This window comes from Ranitomeya imitator, chromosome 2, assembly GCF_032444005.1.
Source record: "Ranitomeya imitator isolate aRanImi1 chromosome 2, aRanImi1.pri, whole genome shotgun sequence".
Lineage (NCBI taxonomy): Eukaryota > Metazoa > Chordata > Amphibia > Anura > Dendrobatidae > Ranitomeya > Ranitomeya imitator.
Window position 1 is genome coordinate 513,946,550 of NC_091283.1, and position 25,602 is coordinate 513,972,151.

Consider the following 25,602-nt stretch of genomic DNA (forward strand, 5'->3'; position numbering starts at 1 on the left):
TACCTGTACATACGGAATAATAATAAAAAAATAACCTTCTGCAGGCAGGTGCCGGCCGTGGCACCTTCGCTGCAGCATAATTTCATATGTACCGTGTAGTTACTACATGTGGTTGAGCTTTTCCTGAGGAATATAGCAAAAAAAAAATGTTAAAATGGTACCCGCCGCGCCTGCGCAGTAGTAGCTATTGGTGTACATAGCTGAGATCCGATAGCTGCTATTGAGCATGCGCCAGTGGCACCATAGTAACATAGTAACATAGTTAGTAAGGCCGAAAAAAGACATTTGTCCATCCAGTTCAGCCTATATTCCATCATAATAAATCCCCAGATCTACGTCCTTCTACAGAACCTAATAATTGTATGATACAATATTGTTCTGCTCCAGGAAGACATCCAGGCCTCTCTTGAACCCCTCGACTGAGTTCGCCATCACCACCTCCTCAGGCAAGCAATTCCAGATTCTCACTGCCCTAACAGTAAAGAATCCTCTTCTATGTTGGTGGAAAAACCTTCTCTCCTCCAGACGCAAAGAATGCCCCCTTGTGCCCGTCACCTTCCTTGGTATAAACAGATCCTCAGCGAGATATTTGTATTGTCCCCTTATATACTTATACATGGTTATTAGATCGCCCCTCAGTCGTCTTTTTTCTAGACTAAATAATCCTAATTTCGCTAATCTATCTGGGTATTGTAGTTCTCCCATCCCCTTTATTAATTTTGTTGCCCTCCTTTGTACTCTCTCTAGTTCCATTATATCCTTCATGAGCACCGGTGCCCAAAACTGGACACAGTACTCCATGTGCGGTCTAACTAGGGATTTGTACAGAGGCAGTATAATGCTCTCATCATGTGTATCCAGACCTCTTTTAATGCACCCCATGATCCTGTTTGCCTTGGCAGCTGCTGCCTGGCACTGGCTGCTCCAGGTAAGTTTATCATTAACTAGGATCCCCAAGTCCTTCTCCCTGTCAGATTTACCCAGTGGTTTCCCATTCAGTGTGTAATGGTGATATTGATTCCTTCTTCCCATGTGTATAACCTTACATTTATCATTGTTAAACCTCATCTGCCACCTTTCAGCCCAAGTTTCCAACTTATCCAGATCCATCTGTAGCAGAATACTATCTTCTCTTGTATTAACTGCTTTACATAGTTTTGTATCATCTGCAAATATCGATATTTTACTGTGTAAACCTTCTACCAGATCATTAATGAATATGTTGAAGAGAACAGGTCCCAATACTGACCCCTGCGGTACCCCACTGGTCACAGCGACCCAGTTAGAGACTATACCATTTATAACCACCCTCTGCTTTCTATCACTAAGCCAGTTACTAACCCATTTACACACATTTTCCCCCAGACCAAGCATTCTCATTTTGTGTACCAACCTCTTGTGCGGCACGGTATCAAACGCTTTGGAAAAATCGAGATATACCACGTCCAATGACTCACCGTGGTCCAGCCTATAGCTTACCTCTTCATAAAAACTGATTAGATTGGTTTGACAGGAGCGATTTCTCATAAACCCATGCTGATATGGAGTTAAACAGTTATTCTCATTGAGATAATCCAGAATAACATCCCTCAGAAACCCTTCAAATATTTTACCAACAATAGAGGTTAGACTTACTGGCCTATAATTTCCAGGTTCACTTTTAGAGCCCTTTTTGAATATTGGCACCACATTTGCTATGCGCCAATCCTGCGGAACAGACCCTGTCGCTATAGAGTCCCTAAAAATAAGAAATAATGGTTTATCTATTACATTACTTAGTTCTCTTAGTACTCGTGGGTGTATGCCATCCGGACCCGGAGATTTATCTATTTTAATCTTATTTAGCCGGTTTCGCACCTCTTCTTGGGTTAGATTGGTGACCCTTAATATAGGGTTTTCATTGTTTCTTGGGATTTCACCTAGCATTTCATTTTCCACCGTGAATACCGTGGAGAAGAAGGTGTTTAATATGTTAGCTTTTTCCTCGTCATCTACAACCATTCTTTCCTCACTATTTTTTAAGGGGCCTACATTTTCAGTTTTTATTCTTTTACTATTGATATAGTTGAAGAACAGTTTGGGATTAGTTTTACTCTCCTTAGCAATGTGCTTCTCTGTTTCCTTTTTGGCAGCTTTAATTAGTTTTTTAGATAAAGTATTTTTCTCCCTATAGTTTTTTAGAGCTTCAATGGTGCCATCCTGCATTAGTATCAATGGTGCCATCTTGCTAGAAAAGAAATAAAAATTTCCTCTTCCAAGATGGCGCCGCCCGCGCCTGCTCAGTAATTTTAAACCTATGTTTAAATATTTTTGTAATTTGATTTGTGTGTAATGCATCAGCACTAAATAGTCTAAGTTAGTGAAATGAGAAAAATATATGCATAAATTAAACTTATGGGATCAAATAAGTAAAAATTGGCATGTGCATATATATTCATTCCTTTTGCTGTGAAACCCCTAAAAAAAAATCTGATGCAAGCAATTACCTTCACAAGTCACATGCTTAGTGAAAGGAAGCCCACCTGTGTGCAATCTAAGTGTCACATGGTCTGTCAGTATATACACTTTACCTTTTCTGAAAGGCCACAGAGGCTGCAACACCATTTAGCAAGAGTCACCACTAACCAAACAACACTATGAAGACCACGGAGATCTCCAAACAAGTCATAGACAATGTTGTTGAGAAGTACAAGTCAGGATTGGGTTATAAAAAAATATCCCAATCTCTGATGATCCTCCAGAGTATCATCAAATCCATTATCATCAAATGGAAAGAATATGGTACCACAACAAACCTGCCAAGAGAGGTCCGCCCACCAAAACTCTCAGCCTGAGCAAGAAGGGCATTAATCACAGAGGCAGCACAGGTAACCCTGAAGAAGAGGCAGAGTTCCCAAGCTGAGACTGGAGTATCTGTCCATATAACCACAGTAAGCCGTACACTCCATAGAGGTGGCCTTTATGGAAGAGTGGGCAAAAAAATACTTTACTTACACACAAAAATGGTAAACCTCGTTTTGAGTTTGCCAAAAGACATGAGAGAAACTCCCAAATGTATGGAGGAAGGTGCTGTGGTCAGATGAGACCAAAATTGAACTTTTTGTCCACCAAGGTAAACGCTATGTCTGGCGCCAAACCAACACAGATCCTCACCCCAAGAACACCATCCCCACAGTGAAACGTGTTGGCAGCATTATGCTGTGGAGATGTTTTTCAGCAGCAGGTACAGGGAAAATGGTCCGATTTGAGGGGAAGATGGATGGTGCAAAATACATGGATATTCGTGAGCAACACCTGTTTTAGTCTGTCAGTGATTGGGACAGAGGTTCACCTTCCAACAAGACAATGACCCAAAGCATACTGCTAAAGCAACACTCGAGTGGTTTAAGGGGAAACATGTAAATGTTTTGAAGTGACCTAATCAAAGTGCAGACCTTAATCAAACTGAGAATCTGTGGTCAGACATAAAGATTGGTGTTCACCAGAGGAAACCATCAAACTTGAATGCTGGAGCAATTTTGCCTTGGGAATGAGCAAAAATCCCAGTGGCAAGATGTGGGAAGCTCATACAGACTTATCCAAAGCAACTTGCAGCTGTAATTGCTGCAAAGGAGGCTCTACATAGTACTGACTTTAGGAGGGTGAATAGTAATGCACACTGAAGTTTTCAGTTATTTTGTCCTATTTGTTGTTAGCTTTAAAAAGAAAACCAAATGTTCACAGTTGTAGGCGTGTTCTTTACATGATCTGATGCAAAACCTGAAAAAAAAACAGTGAAATTCCCGATTGTGAGGTAGCAAAACCTGAAAAATGCCAAGGGAGGTGAGGAGTAGATGATCCCCTATAGAAGACACACAAATCTTCTCTAGCCATTCAAGTTTAAAGGGTCTTTGTTTTATTAAAATATCTCTTTAATGCCATGCTTATAAAAAATGCTAAAATAATGCAAATCCATGTTAAAATGTAAGACAAATATAAAGTGTGCTCCACTTACCGTATATACTCGAGTATAAGCTGAGATTTTCAGCCCACTTTTTTGGGCTGAAAGTCCCCCTCTCGGCTTATACTCGAGTCATACCCAGAGGTCGGTAGGGAAGGGGGAGCGGGGGCTGTCTAATTATACTCACCTGCTCCTGGTGCGGTCCCTGCAGGTCCCTGGCTTCCCCGGCGCCGGCAGCTTCTTCCTGTACTGAGCGGTCACATGGTACCGCTCATTACAGTAATGAATATGCAGCTCCACCTCCCATAGAGGTGGAGCCGCATATTCATTACTGTAATGAGCGGTAACGGTGACCGCTCAGTACAGGATGAAGCTGCGGCGTCGGGGAAGCAGGGACTGCACCGCACCAGGAGCAGGTGAGTATAACGGGGAGGAGGAGTGTTGCGCAATATTCACCTGCTCTCCGTTCCGGGCGCCGCTGTGTCTTCAGCAGTGATGCTCAGGTCAGAGGGCGCGGTGACGTGGTTAGTGCGCACTCTCTGCCTGAACGTCAGTACTGAAGACGCTGAAGATGGAGTGGCGCCGGAACAAGGAGCAGGTGACTATTGAAAGTGCTGGGGGCCTGAGCGACGGAGAGGTGAGTATGTGATTTATTTATTTTTGTCGCAGCAACAGCAAATGGGGCAAGTGTCTGTATGGAGCATCTATGGGGCCATAACGTTTGTGCAGCACTATATGGGGCCATAACGTTTGTGCAGCACTATATGGGGCCATAATGTTTGTGCAGCACTATATGGGGCAAGTGTTTGTATGGAGCATCTATGGGGCCATAACGTTTGTGCAGCACTATATGGGGCCATAACGTTTGTGCAGCACTATATGGGGCAAGTGTTTGTATGGTGCATCTATGGGGCCATAAAGTTTGTGCAGCACTATATGGATCCATAACGTTTGTGCAGCACTGTATGGGGCCATAACGTTTGTGCAGCACTATATGGGGCAAGTGTCTGTATGGGGCCATAATTAACGTTTGTGGAGCATTACGGTATATGGAGCAAGTGTCTGTATGGAGCATCTTATAGGGCCATAATCAAGGTTTGTGCAGTACTATATGGGGAAATATCTTTATGGAGCATCTTATGGGGCCATAATCTGCATTTGTGCAGCATTATATTGGGCAAATGTGTCTATGGAGCATCTTATGGGGCCATTATTAACCTTTATGCAGGATTATATGGGACATATTTTAATATGGAGCATCTTATGGGGCCATCATAAACTTTATGGAGCATTATATGGTATCCTGATTCAATATGGATATTCAAAAACACTTAACCTACTGATGTCTCAATTAATTTTACTTTTATTGGTATCTATTTTTACTTTTGACATTTACCGGTGGCTGCTGAATTTCCCACCCTAGGCTTATACTGAAGTCATTAAGTTTTCCCAGTTTTTTGTGGCAAAATTAGGGGGGTCGGCTTATACCCGGGTCGGCTTATACTCGAGTATATACGGTATCTTACTTTTTTACTCTGTCGGTAAGATTAGCTGTAAAACCCTCTTTACTGTCTTACTTCATTAGACTGTTTTTTATAGTTACAGAGATATATAAAGCAATAAAAATAGGTCTCGGCATCAGCAACAAAATTATTATTTCTGTCATGTTCAGAAAAGCATTTAGCCAATTCATCTTATCATTCCAAGAGATCTACGTGTTCATACAGTGAGATAGTCATCACAACCACAGCACTGAGCTGAAGACCACACAGGGAGACGGATATCTGTAGGACAATTATAGAGGCAGTGGCACTGGCTAGTATAGTTCGAAATGAGTCATTTATTTCAATTCCTTTAGTAAAAATATATACCAGATCTCCTCTTATATTTTAAAAGGATGTCAAAGATACAATAATATTAATTAGAAAAATAAAACAGCCCCCTCTTATTTATACAGCACGATGCATTTCTGCAATTAAAATATTGATGGCCTATCCTTAGACTGGAGGGGGCCAGGCAATTAGTATGAGGGGGCCCGCAGCACTCCTGTATGTGATGCAGCCTCTTCAATGTATACAATGCTCCTGTCTACCACCATGCCAATTGCTTAGTAGCACTGCAGCACTTATTCACTTCAAAGGGACAAAGAAGCCGCTTCACACTGCTGATCAGCAGATGTCCTGAGAGTTAAACCAGTGGATAGGCTGTCGATATTATTATAAAACCCAAGAAAAAAAAACCAAATGAGCGTATACCCTGTAGTAAGAAAATACATAATAATAGTACATGGGTAAAACTTTTGATCAAAAAAAGAGTAAAAGTCATCTCACCACAACAAGGTGTACCCAGACGGGACAGTTCTAGCCTCTCTATAGTATTAAAGCCTTAACCTTGTGTCAGACGACCTCAATGTGAATAAGATAGGATAGTACTGTCCCCACTGGGTACACCTTGTTGTGGTGGCTTTTACGCTTCTTGATCACAATGGTATTATACAAGTACCCTGTGTTATTAACAAGTACTATTACTATTTACTTACTACAGGGTATATGCTTGTTTTGTTTTTTTCTTCGGTTTGGTCTGTAGAATGACCACAGTGTGAACATGCTTCTACATATTGCACATATACCAACTTATGATCCAGCTCATTTCTTTGGTTTTGCTGTCGATATTATTATCCCTAAAATACCCATTTAAGTAATAAGTTCTCTATGAATGCAACCTGTTAACTTTACCCAAATGTATAATGGCACGAGTGGTTATTAAGATGTGGGGGCTTAATGAGCCCGGACGTGTCTATAAAAAGAAGAATGTGATCATATAGAAATTCTACATTTTTATATAATCTTTTTTTATTTTATTTTTTTATTTTTCTCATGGCTATTTTATCTATCTCACAATGTGTAATATTTCTTATATGTGTTCATAAATGCAACTTTGCACTTCTTTACGTAAATTCAAGAATATAATATATAATGATTGTAAAGAATGAAACCCAATCTTACATTCATGACATTGTAGATTAGCGTTGTGCCTTTCCTTCTGTCTGCGCAGGTGCCATAGTGTTTGAGCTTCCTGTTATTGTTGTCTATTTCTGGTAATTCCTGGTTAGCACAAAGGACATGTAAATTCAAATTTTGCTATGAAATGCTAATTAACATGGTTTAACTTAGTTTTAAGCAATATGAATAGTTTCCAGAGCATTAGGAACGACTGTGAATCTCCAATAGCGGCTAGTTATAACCCTATGCCCTGTAACCATCATTGTCCACCAAGTCATTATAGGCGTCTGTCATGTCAGAACATTTGCCATTTATTTGAAGCCCAATTGGGCATCTATAGGTGATGATTGCCACCATATACGTTGTCACAGGTATCCATTAAATGGATATATCATGAACGTTTCACAACGTATAAATTAAACAGATTCCATTATACCCTATAGGTCACAGATGCCTGTGACGGACATCTAACAGAGGCATGCGTCACCCAAAGGTTTAACAGCATCGTTTTAATGGATAATAATCAATAGCTCTTGAAAAGCTCCTGATGTGCCAACTATATGCTTACAGATGACAGACAGCATTGTAAGCCATCCATCAAAGCCTACTGTATACATTGGAAGCTTATTCTCCTGTATACGTCAGCGGAATAGGTAGCTTTGAGGCTTCTGAATCCTGCAGCCGCATTGTCAGTAGTAGCGTTTCTCTGCTATGAAAATATAGCATATATATTAGAAATACATGAAATATATACACCGGTATTTCCTAATAGGTAGACAAAAATATAAAACATGAAGATTGTGAGCATGTGTTTTAGAATTAAAATGGAAATATAAATGTATAGGTCCTGTCCTTTCTGCAAGCCACAGATCAAACATCAGATTGCAGATATAAATACAACCATGTGTAGAAAGAGAGGGCCATTTCACACCCCGGGTACAGGATGTGTTCTGTGAATTTATTTTTTTTTACTTCTCTATTCGTTTTCTTGATGTTCTGGATGTATTCTTCGTATACATAGAATGAAACCGTGTCTGGCGATGATAGAGTTTGTAGTATCGTATTCCCACAATATTGTTCTTAAAGGGCTGTTTGAAGTTTAATATAGCCATTGCTCATGGCATATATTCCACTATGACAGTGAATTAAACTTATAATATAAATATAACATTTTATTGAAGAATTATCGTTTCCCCTCACATCCTCCCTTCACCTCTCAAGCACCAAGGTCCCTTTCACACATTGGATTTTCTAATATGTGTCATTTGTTTTTCTCAAGTAGAACACGTACCCATTTTAGCCTATGTAGCTGTTCATGTGTTTGTTTTCTTGTGGGCTAAGTGACTAAAAAAAAAGAAAACAAATGTCCAATTTTTATCCATGCAAGTCTATGGGTCAGAGAAAAACTCGGCAGCACACTGATGGCATCCTAGTTGCATTTTAGTGCTTGTTTGTTTTTAACCAAAAAGCTTGAGAAACTTTATCTCCTTAACGACTAAGGGTATTTCAGTTTTTGAATTTCCGTTTTTTGCTCCCCTTCTTCCCAGAGCCTTAACTTTTTTATTTTTAGTGAAAATGGCCATGCGGGGGCTTGCCTTTTGTGGAACGAGTTGTAGTTTTGAACAACGCCATTGGTTTTAACATAATATTGTGTACTGGAAAACAGGAAAAAAATTCCAAGTGCAGTGAAATTGCAAAAGAAGTGCAATTCCACAATTGTTTTTTGTTTTGCGTTTTTACTAGGTTCACTAAATGCTAAAACTGACCTGCCAGTATGAATCTCTCCAAACATGACTAGGTTTCTTTTTATTTAAGTGATGAAAAAAAATCCAAAAATTTTGTACAAAAAAATGGCGCCACTTTCTGAGACCTGTAGCGTAAAAAAAAGCGTAATTCTGGCTTTTTTAATTTTTTCCTTGTTACATTATTTAGTGATCGGGTTAATTATTTTTTTCTATTGATAGATCTTTTCTGCTACACACAGGTGATGAAGAGATCGCCTGTGTGTAGCAGAAATGCTCACTTGCTATGAGCGCCGATCACTGCAGACCTCTGATTGTCATGCTGACACATCGGTGACCCGCAATCCTGTGACGGGGTCACCGATGGGCGGGATTAGCAACACGCTTTCGGTAAGCGCGAGTTAAATTCCACTGTCAGAGATTTACAGCAGCATTTAACTAGTTAACAGCAGCGGGTGGATCACGATTCCACTCGCAGCAGTTGTGGGGACATGTCAGGTGTATAGATCAGCTGTCATGTGACTGGAAAGGTGCTGGCATAGTGTTGGAGTCCACACCAAACAGGGGAAGTCTGGCATGGGCGTACTATTACACCCAATGTCGGAAAGGGGTTAATCCGTTTTCTTTGCATACTAGTAAAAACTGATGAAACATTGTGAAACACCAATGCTAAAAAGTGACACACTGACCAAACACTGATGACACAAAATGAACATATACCCTGCTGTAAGTAAATAAGTAGAGCATCCTCACAGCGCACAGTAAGTGTGATGTGAGGATTTACCAGTATGTAGTCACATAGAGTGACTACAGACTTGTAGGTTAAAACCGGACAACCCTTTTAACTAATGGCACACAAAGTCTCGGTACTGACAAACCTGTTCTATTCAAGAAAGATTAGGAAGTCTAAACCATGCCTTGAGGCAAACAACTTTTAGAAGCCTTAAAAAGATGTGTTATAAAGATGTTGAAGCTAGAAAAAGTTGCAAAAACGTTGCTAAAGACCTGGTTGTACATTGATACATAAGCAAATCGTCTATAAATGGAGAAAACTTCGGACTGTTGCTTCCCTCCCCAGAAGTAGGCTTTATGTTAAAGTGTAATGGTCATTTTCAAAATTCTCAATTCACAGCTACAATCTGTATTCAGTGAAGACAGATTGTTACATTACTGAGATAGAATCTTCTCAGAAGCATCTGTCATCTATATAGCAAGAGGGCCAGGAGCTAGAAGCAGAGATTCTGAATCCTCCCCATCCTGTGTATAGAATCTTACCAGTAGTGACTGTCATCTCTCTCAGTAATGTAAAAATCTGTCTACACTGATTACAGATTTTACTAGAAAATACAACACATTGGAACACGCTGAGCTACTTGCAAAGCCTGACATGGAACATAAGAAAATCTAACAGACAGGGACAACTGCGTAACAGCTGTTTTGTTTTCGATACTTTTAAGTATTTGGCTTTTGACTAAATTTCGTTGATACATGTGTAGATTACTCTTTTTTACCTGCAGATTTTTTTTGTAATTCTATAGGGAAAATCTGCACATAAATCTCAGCGTAACCGCAAGAGAAACTGAGATGTTGTGGATTTCAATCACACACCTGAGGTCAGTTTATACAGTGTTAAAAAACACACAGTGGAAAAGAGATTTCTATAAATCCCATCAACTTTTATGGAACTGTAAGATGCTACATTTTTTTTTTGTGTAGAGAAAATATGCAGCAAAACGTAGGAACTGAACCTTAGTGTGTGTAATGGAGTCCTGATGAATCTGCTGATGCAAAAACTGCATAGTTGAAGACTTCAGATACTGCATGTGCACCTAAATATAGATCCAACTGATACTTTCACAGGTAGTTGCGTATAAACTTATACATGCTATTAAATTGCTCAAAAACTGGACTAGCAAAGGGGTAGGTTTGATGGATTTCTGTATTTTAAGCCCTTAGGGATGTTGCCTAGTTTGGTACCTAATGACCAATTAATTTTTATCTCTGCATTTCAAAAGCAATTATTTTGTTCTTTTATTTTCTGAGTATAACGTCATATGAGGGCTTGATTTCTTGCAGAGTGAGTTTTACAGTTTTCAATGGCACTGTTTTTCAGTTGCCCATAATGTATTGTCTAACTTTTTTTTTTTCTTCTATGCATTTTGAACTCCAAATATTTAAGTATGTTGCAAGATCTCGGGGAAATCAATACCGCACAACCTTAGCACATTACATTAAGCAGGATTTCTGGTTTATTATTGTACAGTTCAAGTTTAAATAGTGTCACAAACAAAAAAAACTTTCCAACAAAAGATGTGACCAATAGCAATTTATGTGAACAGAAATGTGAAACTTCTCCTCCCTGTAGAGTTAGCGATTGATCACCATGCAACAAGAGTTATGAGACAAAATGTGTACAGAGACAATATGGAATATGTTTTCTAACAGGTGTAGCCTTAACTCTTTTAATATAGATATTACAAAGCAAATGGGTTAATATGGCTTCAAACATAGATCTTGGCTTTATATCATTCTATAACTAACACCAAATTGCATGATATAAGGTTCAAAGATTTTTATGAAATTATATCTAACCTTTATTGATAGACAATTAACACAGCTACAAAAGAAAAGACCATTGGAAAAAAAACCTCTAACCCAGATAAAAGGAAAATGGGCAGTGTGGTCAGAATAATAAATAGCATGAAAATACAGTGAAAGTCAGGCAGTATAATAAAGTAGAACAACCAACAAAAATGTGATTTGTGTCCTAAAACGGACAACTGGCAAAAACAAAAACTCCTAATAACGTATCTTTATTAATGATATAGCTAAAAAACAGGTATTAACATCCTTATATGTATAAAATGGGTCATACAAAGGAATAGGGAATTGGGAACTAATTCGCCCTAGCTCATTCCAATACTGCCCGCAGAGGTTGCCACCCTATAAGTATGATATGGCACCCCCACTCAAGGAATACTATCCCTCTTTGACCCTATTAGATAACATTATATGTGGTAATTACCCAAATGACAATACATTTTCATCCCACAAAAAATAGCGTGTGTAGACCTAGGTGGTGAACAACACAGATTTAGAACACAATAGACAATATAGATAGTCTCAAATGGAGTTACTATGGCCCCTGAATAAAAAAAGGTACTTAGCTTTATGAACTTCAAGACAATTAGCTTAGTACCACCATAGTCTGCCGGTACTGGGCAGTGTGATCTTGATTCATGATGGCACATGTGTATTGAATCCAGTTGGTATTTCATTTTACATGAGCACTGATGCAAGAGTGCTCTTTGATTGATATCCAGTGACATGATTGGTTATTTGTAGCATCAGTGCTTTATCTATTAAGAGACTGGTTATATTATTATTTATTACGCTGTTATATAAACGCTATGATTCTGTAATCCTATGCTGTTATTACTTTGTTATACTGCCTGACTTCCAGTGTATTTTCATGCTGTTTACTATTCTGACCGCACTGCCCAATTTCCTTTTATCTGTTTTCTATGGGTTTTTTATGTTTTTTTTTTTTTGTAGTTGTGTTAATTTATTGTCATTCAATAAAGTTTATATCTATTTTGATAAAAAATCTTTGAATTGTATTTCAAGTAATTTGGTGGTAGTTATAGGACTATGCATTGCATTTCTGGTACCCCCAAAATTTAATTACCGTATATTAATATAATTAATAATTAAATTTTGAAAATAGGTCTAATTTTCCAGTTTTGGCTATTAATCTTAGCTTAGCTTAGAGTATTTAAAAATATGTGTCCAGTATTGTATCATATGCTACATGGAAGAGTCAGTTTGTCTTTACAAGGTGTTTTGCTGAGTCTGAGTTGCTACAGTGTAAATGTTATCTATAATTGCAGGGTGAATTTGGCTTTGGCATATACTGAACTGACAGAAGAGCTTTACCGTCTACGTGACCTTACTGCCCTGCAAAGCCGCATTCTCCGGTCATTGCTAGAGGAACAAACAGGTAAAAGGCGACCAATGTTTTATAAAGGCTCATATAACCTCACCTAGGTGACTATAGATTTTAAATTTTGTCAAGATTTAAGGAGCCAATTCACCAGTGATTTCAGTGCCCTGTATATCTACATTGAAGTGGAGGAAAAAATGTTTTATGTATATTCCTGCTTCGATTAGCAGGAATGTACAGTTTATAAGACAAAAATTGTTGAAAGGTCTTCCTTAAATCAATGAGCTATCTGTGTAATGCACCAACACAGGGGGTTTTCCTGGGAGGAAGTTAGAAGAGTGCAGAGAGCACCACTCTGACAAACAGATCAAGGTATTGAACATTAGACTAAAATGAGAATTTTTCAGACAAACCTTTTGGGCTTTCTTTGGTTGATAGATCAACGGGAAACACAGCCACCAAATACTATAATATGGATCTGGAATTGGTGTAAAAACACCTATTATAATTGTCAGTTCAGGTGCAAATAAACTAAGTTGACTGAGAGATGATGTCCATATTGAGTTTGGGGACGGAAAAGAAAGAAGAGGCAGCTCTTAGCCAGTCAGGAATCAGATTTAGTTGGGATCAAATAGCCAAATAATGTCTATAGTTGTTTGGAAGATACCCGGGAAGGAATTTTGACATGCCTGATCCTGTGTTCTTCAGTGAGATAAGTGTGCTATAAGATGTAGATGTGTCTCATAGCAGCTTATCCCGTTCCATCATTGAGAATATATGCATGCTCAACTGTATATAAAGAGGCTGGGAATAATTGTTGACTGAACTAGCATTTGACTGACAAATGTTGGAGGTGTATGGCTACCTTTAGTTTCCAAAGTGTCTATTAATATCTATATATATAATTGTCTAAGGGGTACTTCCGTCTGTCTGTCTTTCTGTCTGTCATCACGGAAATCCCGCGTCGCTGATTGGTCTCGCCAGCTGCCTGTCATGGCTGCCGCGACCAATCAGCGATGGGCACAGTCCGATTAGTCCCTCCCTACTCCCCTGCAGTCACTGCCCGGCGCCCGCATACTCCCGAGTCCCCTCCACTCACCGCTCACACGGGGTTAATGCCAGCGGTAACGGTCCGCCGGTACCACACTCCATAACCGCTGCTATTAACCCTGTGTGACCAAGTTTTTACTATTGATGCTGCCTATGCAGCATCAATAGTAAAAAGATCTAATGTTAAAAATCATTAAAAAAAACCAAAAACCTGCTATGCTCACTGCGACGATGCGAGATCGCTAAGTCTTCTGGGTAATTTTGCAAAGCATCTCTGGGAACGGAAGATGGCGGCATCCGCGCGCATAGGGACAGCTTCGCTGGATCCCAGCGGGTGAGTATATAACTATTTTTTATTTTAAATATCTTTTTTTAACACAGATATGTGCCCACACTGCTATATACTATGTGGGCAGTGTTATATAGTGCGTGGGCTGAGTTATATACAGCGTGGCTGCTATATACTACGTGGCCAGTGTTATATACTACATGGGCAGTGTTATATACCGCGTGGGCTGCGTTATATACCGCGTGGCTGCTATATACTATGTGGCTGTGCTATATACTACGTGGCCAGTGTTAGATACTATGTGGGCTGTGTTATGTACTGCGTAGCCTGTGCTATATATTACGTGGCCACTGTTATATACTGCATGGCCTGTGTTATATACTACGTCGCCTGTGTTATATACTGCGTGGCTGCTATATACTGCGTGGGCTGTGTTATATACTATTTGGGCTGTGTTATATACTGCGTGGCCTGTATTAATGCATCGGGTATTCTACAATATGTATGTATGTATATAGCAGCCACATAGTATTTGTCTGCTATATACTACATGGCTCCTATATACTACGTGGCCTGTGCTATATACTATGTGGCTGCTATATATATATACATACATACATACATTCATATTCTAGAATACCCGATGTGTTAAAATCGGGCCACCATCTAGTTATATAACTGTTTACAAATATATTGGTTACACCAAGTATCTATTTTTTAGGACAAAGACACTCTCCTCCACATCGGCACTCTCCTTGTCAACTCCGCCACTCTCCTTCTCTACGCCACTCTCCTTCCTCTCAACGGCGCTCCCCAGTTCCACAGTGTCCATCTCCCATTTTGCAGAGAAGATCTCCAGTCCCACAATCTCCAGTACACCAACGTCGATCCCCAATACCTCCCTCTTCACCCTCACGTAGATCTCCTGTACCCTCCCCATGCCCATCACCTGTGGGCACAGATATTTCATATCCTAAGTCCTCAGTGCACCAAGCAAAAGCATCATTCCAAGCCCGCCGTAGCTATTCTGAAATCAGCGAGCCTACAATGTATCCACGAAAATCCCGCTCGCTATGGATGCCAATAGGAACTGCAACCCTGCCCAAGCAGTTGTCCTACAATGAGGGGTATGTTGGCAGCCCACCTACTATCCCTTGCTTCCAAGAACCCCCACAGCAGTCTTCAGATGAGGATGAATGGAGTCCCCCATCGCCACCTAGTCCAGAGCCCGGAGCAGTACGCTGTGCTTCCTTTTGTGCTGGGTTTCCCATTCCTGATGCAGCAAGTAGAAGAATGTCGGCATCATACTCCAGAGCGGAACATGCACAGTCCTGGCCTTCCATCAATGTGAGTGTGCAGGTGGGGAAAATATTTGGGCTTCAGACAAGATCCAGTTTGGGTAGAAAAGAGCAATTCTAGTCCGATAAGAACAGTCTCTGTATATATACTTTTCATTTGGTTAATTATTCCTAGCATGGTGTAGTAAAGATATGTCATTTGTCAGTGTCACAAGCCACAATTCTGAGGCATGTTTACGTTTAGAGCTGGTACCACTTTCCTTCATGCAATGCTCTAGGCTGGGGGTAATATGAGCAAGAGCATAAACCTACATTTTCTTCTATCCTTATGCATGATCGAAGCATTGGTAAAATGATGACCTATTAGCAGCATATGCCATCACTTCATGTTTAGTGGGGGCCCAACTTCTGGGTCCCCCATGAATCCTGAAAATGATGGGACTGTTGCTCTATCAGAAAGCACAGGTATGTGGGCCAACTACAGTTTCCATTTCCCATGTTGCTTGAGACACTGTTGTGCAGGGAAAAGCACTCAAGGGCTTCTGAACAGAAGTAAGCTATCACTGTTAGAAATGGGACAACCACTTTAAATATAGCAATGTATATTATGCTTGAAACATTACATCTGGTCATTGCGAATATCTGTTGAACAATGTGTACATTTACCTTCTTCTCTTTGTGTCTGCTTTTACCTTTTTGCAGTTACTAATGGAGACAGTGGACTCAGAAGTTAGAAGCTGTCCTCTCTGTCAGCTAGCCTTCCCAGTGGGATACCCCGATGATGTTCTAATAAAACATATTGACTCCCATCTTGAGAACAGCAAGATCTAACAAATCACTAAGTTTTGGGCCCCAAAATGACAAGTTATGGGAACTAAAGCAAACCAAACACTTACTAATGGCCAGGATAATAACCCCAGTTCTTATTCTACACCTTCAAGAACATAGTATGTTGTGTAATGATACTGAGTATCTATAGAATGATTGCACAATCCAGTAGAATGACTGATTTTTAATGCACCAAGTTACACAGTGAAAATCATTGGTAATTGATTAACTTAAATAGTTGTGTAATTAATGCAAGTCTTTGCACAATATAATAATCATGAGTATTGAGTCACCTAAAGTGTATGTTCCCATGTTGGGGTGTTGAAAGCAGCCTAAACCACACTCACGTTTTATGGAATGCATTTTCAAATAGAATGGCTATATAATTTTGACAATATTATCGCTGTTCTACATGCAAAACTGCCAGACTTATAACACTAACAATCATATATGACTAGCAAAATCAGGTTGCCAAATTAACACTGTTTAAATCCCTTCCCAGATTATGTGGACATGGTTTTGGCTACACGCAGTGACCCAACGTCACCTTAATAAACACTGTAAAGTAATAGTCGTTATATATGCACTCTAACAAAACACATTGCACAGAATCGCCAGTTTATGTGGAACCAACAGTCTCAGCATACCTCGCCTCCGGCTGCAATGCCTAGACCTGACTTGATCTTCTACAACTCAATTCATAGTGAACTAAACAAAATAAAAGGAATCATTTTAACAGATCCTGTAACTTCTTACTAAACAAAGGAGTAGGTATCATTTTTTTTAAAATAGCTGCTACTTTAGTTAAATGTTCTGCACATCAGTCAGGGTCCAGATCCTGAGACCCCAATAGATCGCTCAAAGGCCAAGTTCACATGAATGTATTTTTGATCTGACATCTGTCCATGAAAAACTGGATAGATAACGGACAGCATTCAGGTCAATATTATTCAATGGGGCAGTGCAGCTGAGCGATTTTTTTTTTTTCATGGACTGAATCTGCTCATGAAATCAGTTGCAGCCGGATCTGGTTTCTTCTGTGAGATTGATAAGACTAAAGACTCCACCATTCAAGTCTACAAATCAGATTCCATACACAGTAGCAGCTGATTTGGAAACTGTATTTGGTCTTGCATATTTTTAATAACTGCTGAAGTATAAAAATGGATGCCATACGGATTATATAAGTATGACAAATAAGCAAAAAATCGTTTGAGTTTTCTGGATGAATTTCGTATGATTTTTGTTATACGCTCATGTGAACTTGGCCAAAAACTTCTCTAAAGCGCTTTACAAAGAAGTAAGAAATGCTCAGCACATGCACAGAGCAATGAACAAGCTCATACTTTCTATTTAGCACATTCACCACTTTAGACCCTAAACCAACGTCATTATGGAAAGCATCTTAATTGTTGATTATGTCTATACCTTTGTATTATAAGTCTGTTTCTATAGGAGGTTGTTTATGATAATGGGCTTACAAGTGCAGGAGGCTTGTTCCTGTACTTACAGCTCTCCAGCCTCTCTCCCTTATTCTCCTCCTGCCTCTGGCCTCCTGCTAATAACTGACAGGTCAGTCTTCTCTGACCTGCTGGAAGTGTTGTCATTCTGGCGCATGGATAGTATTGTCATGATGACGTTGTGAGAGCTGAACTATCAATCCGTGTATATGCCGCCCTTCTAAATGACGGAGCTGCGACGCACACCAGGGCCACGGGGTACTAGGAACCGGGTCAGGCAGTTCTTTGGGGAAGTCATGGGGCCGTGACTCGACTCTGTGGCCCTGGGCGTGCAATAAAGATGATGCAAGGGGAAAAGTTTATATGGTTTTGATTCGTGACACCACCCGTGGTACTCTGCAAGGGATTGCCGACGCTGCGGTTCAGGTCTACTGGGACCAATGGTGACGCAGCAAGGATGTTTCAGCTCTCCACGGGTGGAGCGGGGCCCCAGGGCAGATATAGGGTAGATTAGATGATGGGTACTGTTGCAGTACTGGGCAGGTGACGCAGCAAATAATTCTGAGGACACAGAAGGGTGCATTCTTCACACTTTATGCACAGTTTGTTTGGTACAATCACCAGCCGGGTGCTGTGTCCTCCGGGTTTGTGGTCCAGCCAGCTCTCAGGTAATTTGCGTGCACTTTTCCGGGGACCCCTTCTTGTGTACATTTCTGGGTCATCACTCCCTGTGCTGGCCCGTGCTCTCCTGCCCTGCGCCTTACACACAGTGTCCCAAGCCAGCAGCCTTAGGTCCTGTCAGGCAACATCCTCCTGGTCCCCTTGACCCTATGTGGTTGCCTTTTTAGCAAATGTGCATAGATTTGCCTGTGGCACATACAGACACCACAGCCTCCGGTTTGCTAGCTGAGTTCTACAGTCTCTCCACTAGTCTGGGGCTGGTCCCCCTACTGCGACCTGGTCCTTCCACACGACTACAGCTGGTGTGGATTCGGGCACTACGGGTGGATTCTTCACTTCCCTGGCCCCTAGGACCCCTTCTCTCTTGAGCTCCTCTCACTCCATCGCATCTCTCACTCCTCTCTCTCACCAACTCACTGACTAACTAACTCTGCCCCACTCCGTTTCCATAACAACTCCTCACTCCAACCACACCCTCTACCTAGTTCCCTCTCCAGCCTGAGATGGGGCCCTCCCTAAATAGGGTCCGCCCAGATTCCATGGCCTGGAGTGATGTGGCGTTGGATGCTAGTGTGCGGGTACCGGTTAGTGCCCCCTCCTTACTCGAGAGTGGGTACAACACCTGTGGCTGAGGTACTGTACCTCTGTGGCGACTGGACCCTCGGGCCCCACAGAGCCTGCACTAGATCTCAGATGAGGGGTCAAGTCACAGAGAATAGTGACCTGTCAACTACTAGCAGGAAGGAGGCCATTACCGAGAGGAGAAAGAGAGAGAGAGGCCAGGAGCTGTAAGTGCAAGCCAAGCCTCCTGCAGTGGTGAGATCATTTGTATAAACATACACCAATGGATTTCTAGAAAACAAAGAAACAAACTTATAATACAGTGATATAGACATATAATCAACATTTCAGATGCTTTACATAGATGATGTTAGTATAGGGTCTAACCTGCTGACAGGTTCCCTTTAAGGTCACAGTTATTGTAGTAGGTGACTTTTTGTATATAAAATGCAGTATAGTGTCATACTGAAGAAGGGTCCCTGCTGGATGTTAGAACACAACCCCTCTTCACCTATACCAACACTTCCTGACCTGACTTGTAGAAAGAGGGGTGGTGTTGTGTAATGCCTCTGCACATCAGCAATACTTCCTTTTCCAGTTGATAATGCTGATTCACAGAGACTTTATAGCAAAACTTCTTCATCGACACAAAGCTGTGCTGCACGGTGACTTTGGCTGCAACACAAGTTGCATGGCCATAAACCACTGTCTGCCTCATTGCAGCATAGTGCAAGTGAATTGGGGACACATTGCAACCCATTAGTACCATGATTACGACAAGCAAGACACAAAAAATCAAAGGCAGATGGATTTTTTGTGGCTTGCTTTTTGCTCTACCTAGTGGGTCGAAATGCGATCCCATTCACTTACACTATGTGATGAGTTGAATTTAACTATTAGCTTGGTGATCTTGGTGGGCGGACAGTCTGGGAAATCCAGCATTCGTAAAAAGAATCTGTCAGCAGGTTTTTGCTATATAATCTGAAAGTAACATAATGTAGAAATAGAGACCCTGATTACAGATATGTGTCACTTACTGGGCTGTGTTTTACTGTTTCAACACAATGTCATGATTCCACCACACACTGTGTCCTATGGACGCTATGAGAATGATCAGACCATTGCCATTTGTAGCTTTGTTCAAGTGGTGTGTGTGCTTGATCTGTCTCTGAGTTCTGAGTTGTATTCTGATCTCTGTTGCTGACCTTAGATTTACCTTTAACAATTCGTTTTACTTACCCTTTTGTCTTCATCCACTATCTTCATGATAGGCTGCCCTCAGACTGTTACCTAACTACGCTTTTGTCTTTTCCCTTTGTCTACTATGAGCCCTCTTGGTATTGATCCTGGACCTCTTGGTTATCCTGCCACAGGGCAAGTCCATGAATAGTGACTAGTGTCACATACAACCAATCTTTTATCAGCAATAGATTATCATTACTGGACAACTGGCCTTGTACCTTGTAGTCCAACCCCACCCCAGCACTGATTAGTAGCATTCTGTCACTATACAATGTACACAGAAAGCTGTGGTGTGGACGGAATTATACACAGCTCAACAACTGCTCTGCTCAGTCTGAGGCTGAGAAAATTGTGACTATCATAACTGCTGCTCCCAGTATACTAAGTGACACATTGCTGGAATTGGGGAGACTGTCCCTAACTCATACTGCTGTCAGATTGCGTAGCAAAACCTGCTGACAGATTCCCTTTTAGACGATGCCGCATTGATGTCATGATTAAGATTATTCTGTAAGTAGTTTCTTATTGTTTCACGTAATGCACTTTCTATGGGGGTAAAGTGAACGGATTTCTCCATATACAAAATTAAAGCTGTGATTCCACTAATTGCCATGGTTGATGCACTATTTTTTTTATATGGTTCAATGCATCAGTATTGTTAAACAAAGCAAAGGAAACATATGGGATTAAAGGTTCTGTGTAATGTATAATATCAATTTTGATGTGCCATATAAAATAAATCTAAAGTATCTGCATAATGTAATATAAAAATACAGTTTGTCCTGTCCGTAAAGTCATGGTGCACTTTAGACCAGCCACTGGATAGCAACAAAAAAACGATAGAAATGTGAAATCTGCTCCAAATAAAAGAAAAACTCTCAGTTCGATGTGGGCTCCATTTGTTGCCCTACACACATCCAAACGATATAGTAGAAAAAAAAGTTCTTGCCACACACGGGTAAGGACGTCTGGTGTAACAGAGTGAATAACGTTTGTGATTCTCTGTTTTAAGTGATTAATGTCGTTAATACGTACAATGTACACATGTTGCTTCACATGACCCCAAAAGTAAAAGTCTAAGGGCATTAGATCTGGGGATCGTGGTGGGCATGGCTTGACAGAACCCCTGCCTATCCACCGCCGGGGGGAATGTTCTATCCAGAAACTCACGAACAATGGTGGTGTAGTGTGGAGGAGCGCCGTCCTGTTGAAAGATGACATCTTCTGGAAATTGTGGCACTGCATACAATTCCAACATGTCAAGATACGTGTTTGCCGTCACAGACCGCTCCGCGAAAAAAAATGGGCCTATCACAGGGTTTCTCCACCAAACTGCCAGTTTCCTTCCACTGCTTATCCCTATTCGTATGTGGTGGCACTTCGTTATAAACGCGCCAATATTCACTTAGCATTTTTGTCACGGATTCGAATTTAGCGAGCCAGAGAACACACTGAACTTTCCTCTGTACCATCCACATCTCGACTGGCATGGAAAAACACACAGCTGGTATAAGCTTGTGGTTGCATGATGTCACATACCTGGCAGTGTATTAATCAGAGCTCAGTTTATCAGGGGTTAATCTGACTGGGGGCTCAGCAACAGCTTAAATTAGTTTGTGTTGTTTGATTGGTTCTTGTTATCTCTCCTCATGAACAGGTCTGATATGATTGGGCCAGAGAAAGGGCGCCAAAATGTAAACTATAAATAGATCCTGTGACTGGTCAAAAGTGCACCATGACTTTAAGGACATCTATATATATAATTGTCTAAGGGTTTTTCCGTCTGTCTGTCTTTCTGTCTGTCTGTCCTGGAAATCCCGCGTCTCTGATTGGTCGAGGCCGCCAGGCCTCGACCAATCAGCGACGGGCACAGCGACGATGATGTCATAAAGGACGTAGACATCCCACGTCTCTGATTGCAACAGGCACAGCGACGATGATGTCATAATGGTTGCCATGGCGACGATGATGTCATAAAGGTTGCCTCGACCAATCAGCGACGGGAACAGCGACGATGATGTCATAATGGTTGCCATGGCGACGATGATGTCATAAAGGTTGCCTCGACCAATCAGCAACGGGCACAGCGACGATGATGTCATAATGGTTGCCATGGCGACGATGATGTCATAAAGGTTGCTTCGGCCAATCAGCGACGGGCACAGTCTGCCGCGAATTCGCCTCGACCAATCAGCGATGGGCACAGCGACGATGATGTCATAATGGTTGCCATGGCGACGATGATGTCATAAAGGTTGCTTCGGCCAATCAGCGACGGGCACAGTCTGCCGCGAATTCGCCTCGACCAATCAGCGACGGGCACCGTATCGACGTAGATGTCATAATAGTTGCCATGGCGACGATGATGTCATAAAGGTTGCCTCGACCAATCAGCGACGGGCACAGTCTGCCGCAAATTCTGGAATCATCATTGTCCATATACTACGGGGCATGCATATTCTAGAATACCCGATGCGTTAGAATCGGGCCACAATCTAGTACTGTATATATGTACATCTCTGATGATTGTATAGTGCCCCTTCTTCACTAACACAGCTTCTGGTCACACTCCTGCAGTTAAGGTACCGTCACACTAGACAATATCGCTAGCGATCCGTGACGTTGCAGCGTCCTGGCTAGCGATATCGTCCAGTGTGACAGGCAGCAGCGATCAGGCCCCTGCTGTGCTGTCGCTGGTCGGGGAAGAAAGTCCAGAACTTTGTTTCGTCGCTGGACTCCCCGCAGACATCGCTGAATCGGCGTGTGTGACACCGATTCAGCGATGTCTTCGCTGGTAACCAGGGTAAACATCGGGTAACTAAGCGCAGGGCCGCGCTTAGTAACCCGATGTTTACCCTGGTTACCATCGTTAAAGTAAAAAAACAAACACTACATACTTACCTACCGCTGTCTGTCCTCGGCGCTCTGCTTCTCTGGTCTGGCTGTGAGCGCCGGGCAGCCGGAAAGCAGAGCGGTGACGTCACCGCTCTGCTTTCCGGCTGCTGTGCTCACAGCCAGACCAGAGAAGCAGAGCGCCGAGGACAGACAGCGATAGGTAAGTATGTAGCATTTGTTTTTTTACTTTAACTGGGGGGATCCTATGGCTTACTATGGGAATAAGCAAGTTTGCAATTGACTTGCTTTTTCTGTCTGCTGTCATTCTTCTGCTGTCAGAGCTCTTGGGGCACCGGACCCTGGTCGAGTGGTGCACAGTAGTTACATTTCATTCAGGAGAGGCGTGAACTCACAAGATTTCAGCAACCTCTCTCTAGTCCTTCGATTTCTATACAGCAGTTAGCTGCTCGCCTCCCTCCCCCCTCTTTCTCTGCTTCTAACAGGGCTCTTTAAAGTCCTGTAGAATCAGGAGAGTCAGTTTCCAGTGCAGTTCTCCTAATCATGGCTCTCACTGTCCTGAGTTGTGTGCTTGTTCAAATGTTCTTTTATCTCTATATGCAAATAAAGTGAAGAGTGTAAACCCAGAACAATATCATTACAATACATACAACCCATACAATGCAACCAAGAAGTGAAGAGACTGCAGAGCCCTGAGCTACTCAAGAGACAACGTGAGAATAACCTTAAGTTAGAAAGCATTTTGGAAATGTGTGTAACTTTTTATTGTACAAACAATAACCTTTGCTGAAACCAGAACACCCTTTCCATTTTGTACTTGCAAAAGAAGCAATTAAGTAGAATATCCTTATAATTCTTGCATGTTTGGTGACATCCATCAGACATTATACTGGATACATATTGGAGTGTTTGTGGCAACTACGTGCCATTTGTATGTTTGATATGAACTGATTTCCAAGGGACTACAAAACCTGTAGTAAAATTCAATAGATTATAAAATATGATATAACAGGGGCTATTTTCTATGATGATACATTTACACATTATTCTGTGATTAATATAATACTGTAATATGTATTTTTCCATTGGTGATCTCTGAGCAGGGATATGTATAAATGGAAAAAAAAGCAATCAATTATTCACTTTCACTTTGCACTTTGTTAGTATACCACTCTTCTATGTTTCTGTCCCTATGATCATCTTGAAACGTTATTATGTGAAATAAGTATGCATGAGAATACGTATTAATTCATTAGTAACTACTGACGTCTCTGGTCACTTTTTTAGGTAAACAGTGGAGGCAGCCATTTTTTGGGTCCAATCAAGTAACATTTATGCTGCCACCTTAAAAAGGAGAGAATCTTGTGCCCAATCTCTTTTCTAACGTAACTGCCAGGATGGAAACACGTCCTAAATTTGTGTGCATGGCATAATCTCTTACACGTAAACATGAACCTGGATACATAATGGAGTCTCATCACCTATAGGTGTTGCTGCTGTGGCCTCTTTATTAAGACTTTGTGAAGAAATGAATGAGTAATTAACTATAACAAACATGGATTTTAAAGGACTACTAAAATGGACTAACGGCTCTCTGCACCTCTCAACCCTTTCACTGCCAGACAGGCCTGCAGTGCATTGCCAAGAGATATCTCCATCGCATGCAGAAATGTGTCTCTGGCCAGGCCCTGGCATGTAGGGAGTTAAAATGAAAAAAAAAAGCTTCCTGATGGGAGTTATCTCTCCCTGAAGTGTTATACCTCAACCCTTAACTTATGTGTAATGTATGCATATACATGCCTATATGAATATATATGTGTGTATATACACTGAGCCTGCACAACAAGGTCTGTATTTATGGCTCTGACGGTCTCATGTCTTCCCTCCATGTCTGGTCCAGTGACACTGTGAGCTGGAGTGGTCTGCAGATAGCTTTTCTTTGTGATGTGCTGCAGTGGAATGCCCTGCTCATTCGTGTACTGTGATCCTTATAGTGACAAAATACTTCAGTTCCGTAAATGCACAGTACATACAGCACTGTGATGCCAGGGTGGCATACCATACAGGATGGGTCAGTGTGGCGTATTGCATGTCACTCTGCTGTCCTCAGAGTGGTACGCTGTTCTGCATTCTTCAGTATGACATACTGCTCTGCAGTTTATATTGTGGCCTAATGCTCTGCAGTCCTCAGTGTAGTATGATGTTCTGCCTTGTCCAGTATGGCATACTGTTCTGCATTGCTCATTGTCACATAATGCTCAGTGGTGTTTGGTGACATGTTGCTCTGCAGTTTTTAACGTGTACAGCATAAAATACAGCTCTGCAGTTCTCAATGGGCAGCATACTGCTCTGCACTGCTCCTTGAAAGATATTTGTTGCTCTGCAGACCGCTCAGCTGCTCTCACAGTTCTTTGCCTATTCCTGTCCTGTGTAAATGAATAAAAAGTGTTTTTTATATACATATATAATACATTGTCTGTCTGCTGTTATTCCAGTGCTAATTTGCATACCTTGCCGCCAAGGGAGCATTGCCTGGCTTGTAAGACTCCAAATATACAAGCTGGCGGTCTCCGCCTGCAGAAACAGTGTCAGGGCCATTGGTATGTACTGTATATACACAAGGAGTGGAAACATCTGGGTGTTCGCATGTTGGCCCTGAAGGTAGCCTAGATCCTCCACATGGCACAGATTGTTTGAAAGTCCAATGTGCAAA

General features: G+C 41.4%; 1 protein-coding gene across 2 annotated transcripts in view; it reads left to right on the top strand.

Moving 5' to 3' along the window:
- Window positions 1-25,355, top strand: part of TBKBP1 (TBK1 binding protein 1) — a 115,095-nt gene extending 89,740 nt beyond the window's left edge. Inside the window, exons 7-10 of one of the 2 annotated variants that reach the window (XR_011318383.1) lie at window positions 12,575-12,684; window positions 14,688-15,313; window positions 15,967-16,211; window positions 24,177-25,355. Coding sequence is in view for 1 of the 2 variants with exons in the window: in XM_069751712.1 (XP_069607813.1) it covers window positions 12,575-12,684; window positions 14,688-15,313; window positions 15,967-16,095 (865 nt within the window). In the remaining variant the exon portion in view is untranslated. Of the gene's footprint in view, window positions 1-12,574; window positions 12,685-14,687; window positions 15,314-15,966; window positions 16,662-24,176 lie in introns of those variants that run through there. The other variant, XM_069751712.1, reaches the window with a different exon arrangement.
- The last annotated feature ends 247 nt before the right edge of the window (window positions 25,356-25,602 follow it).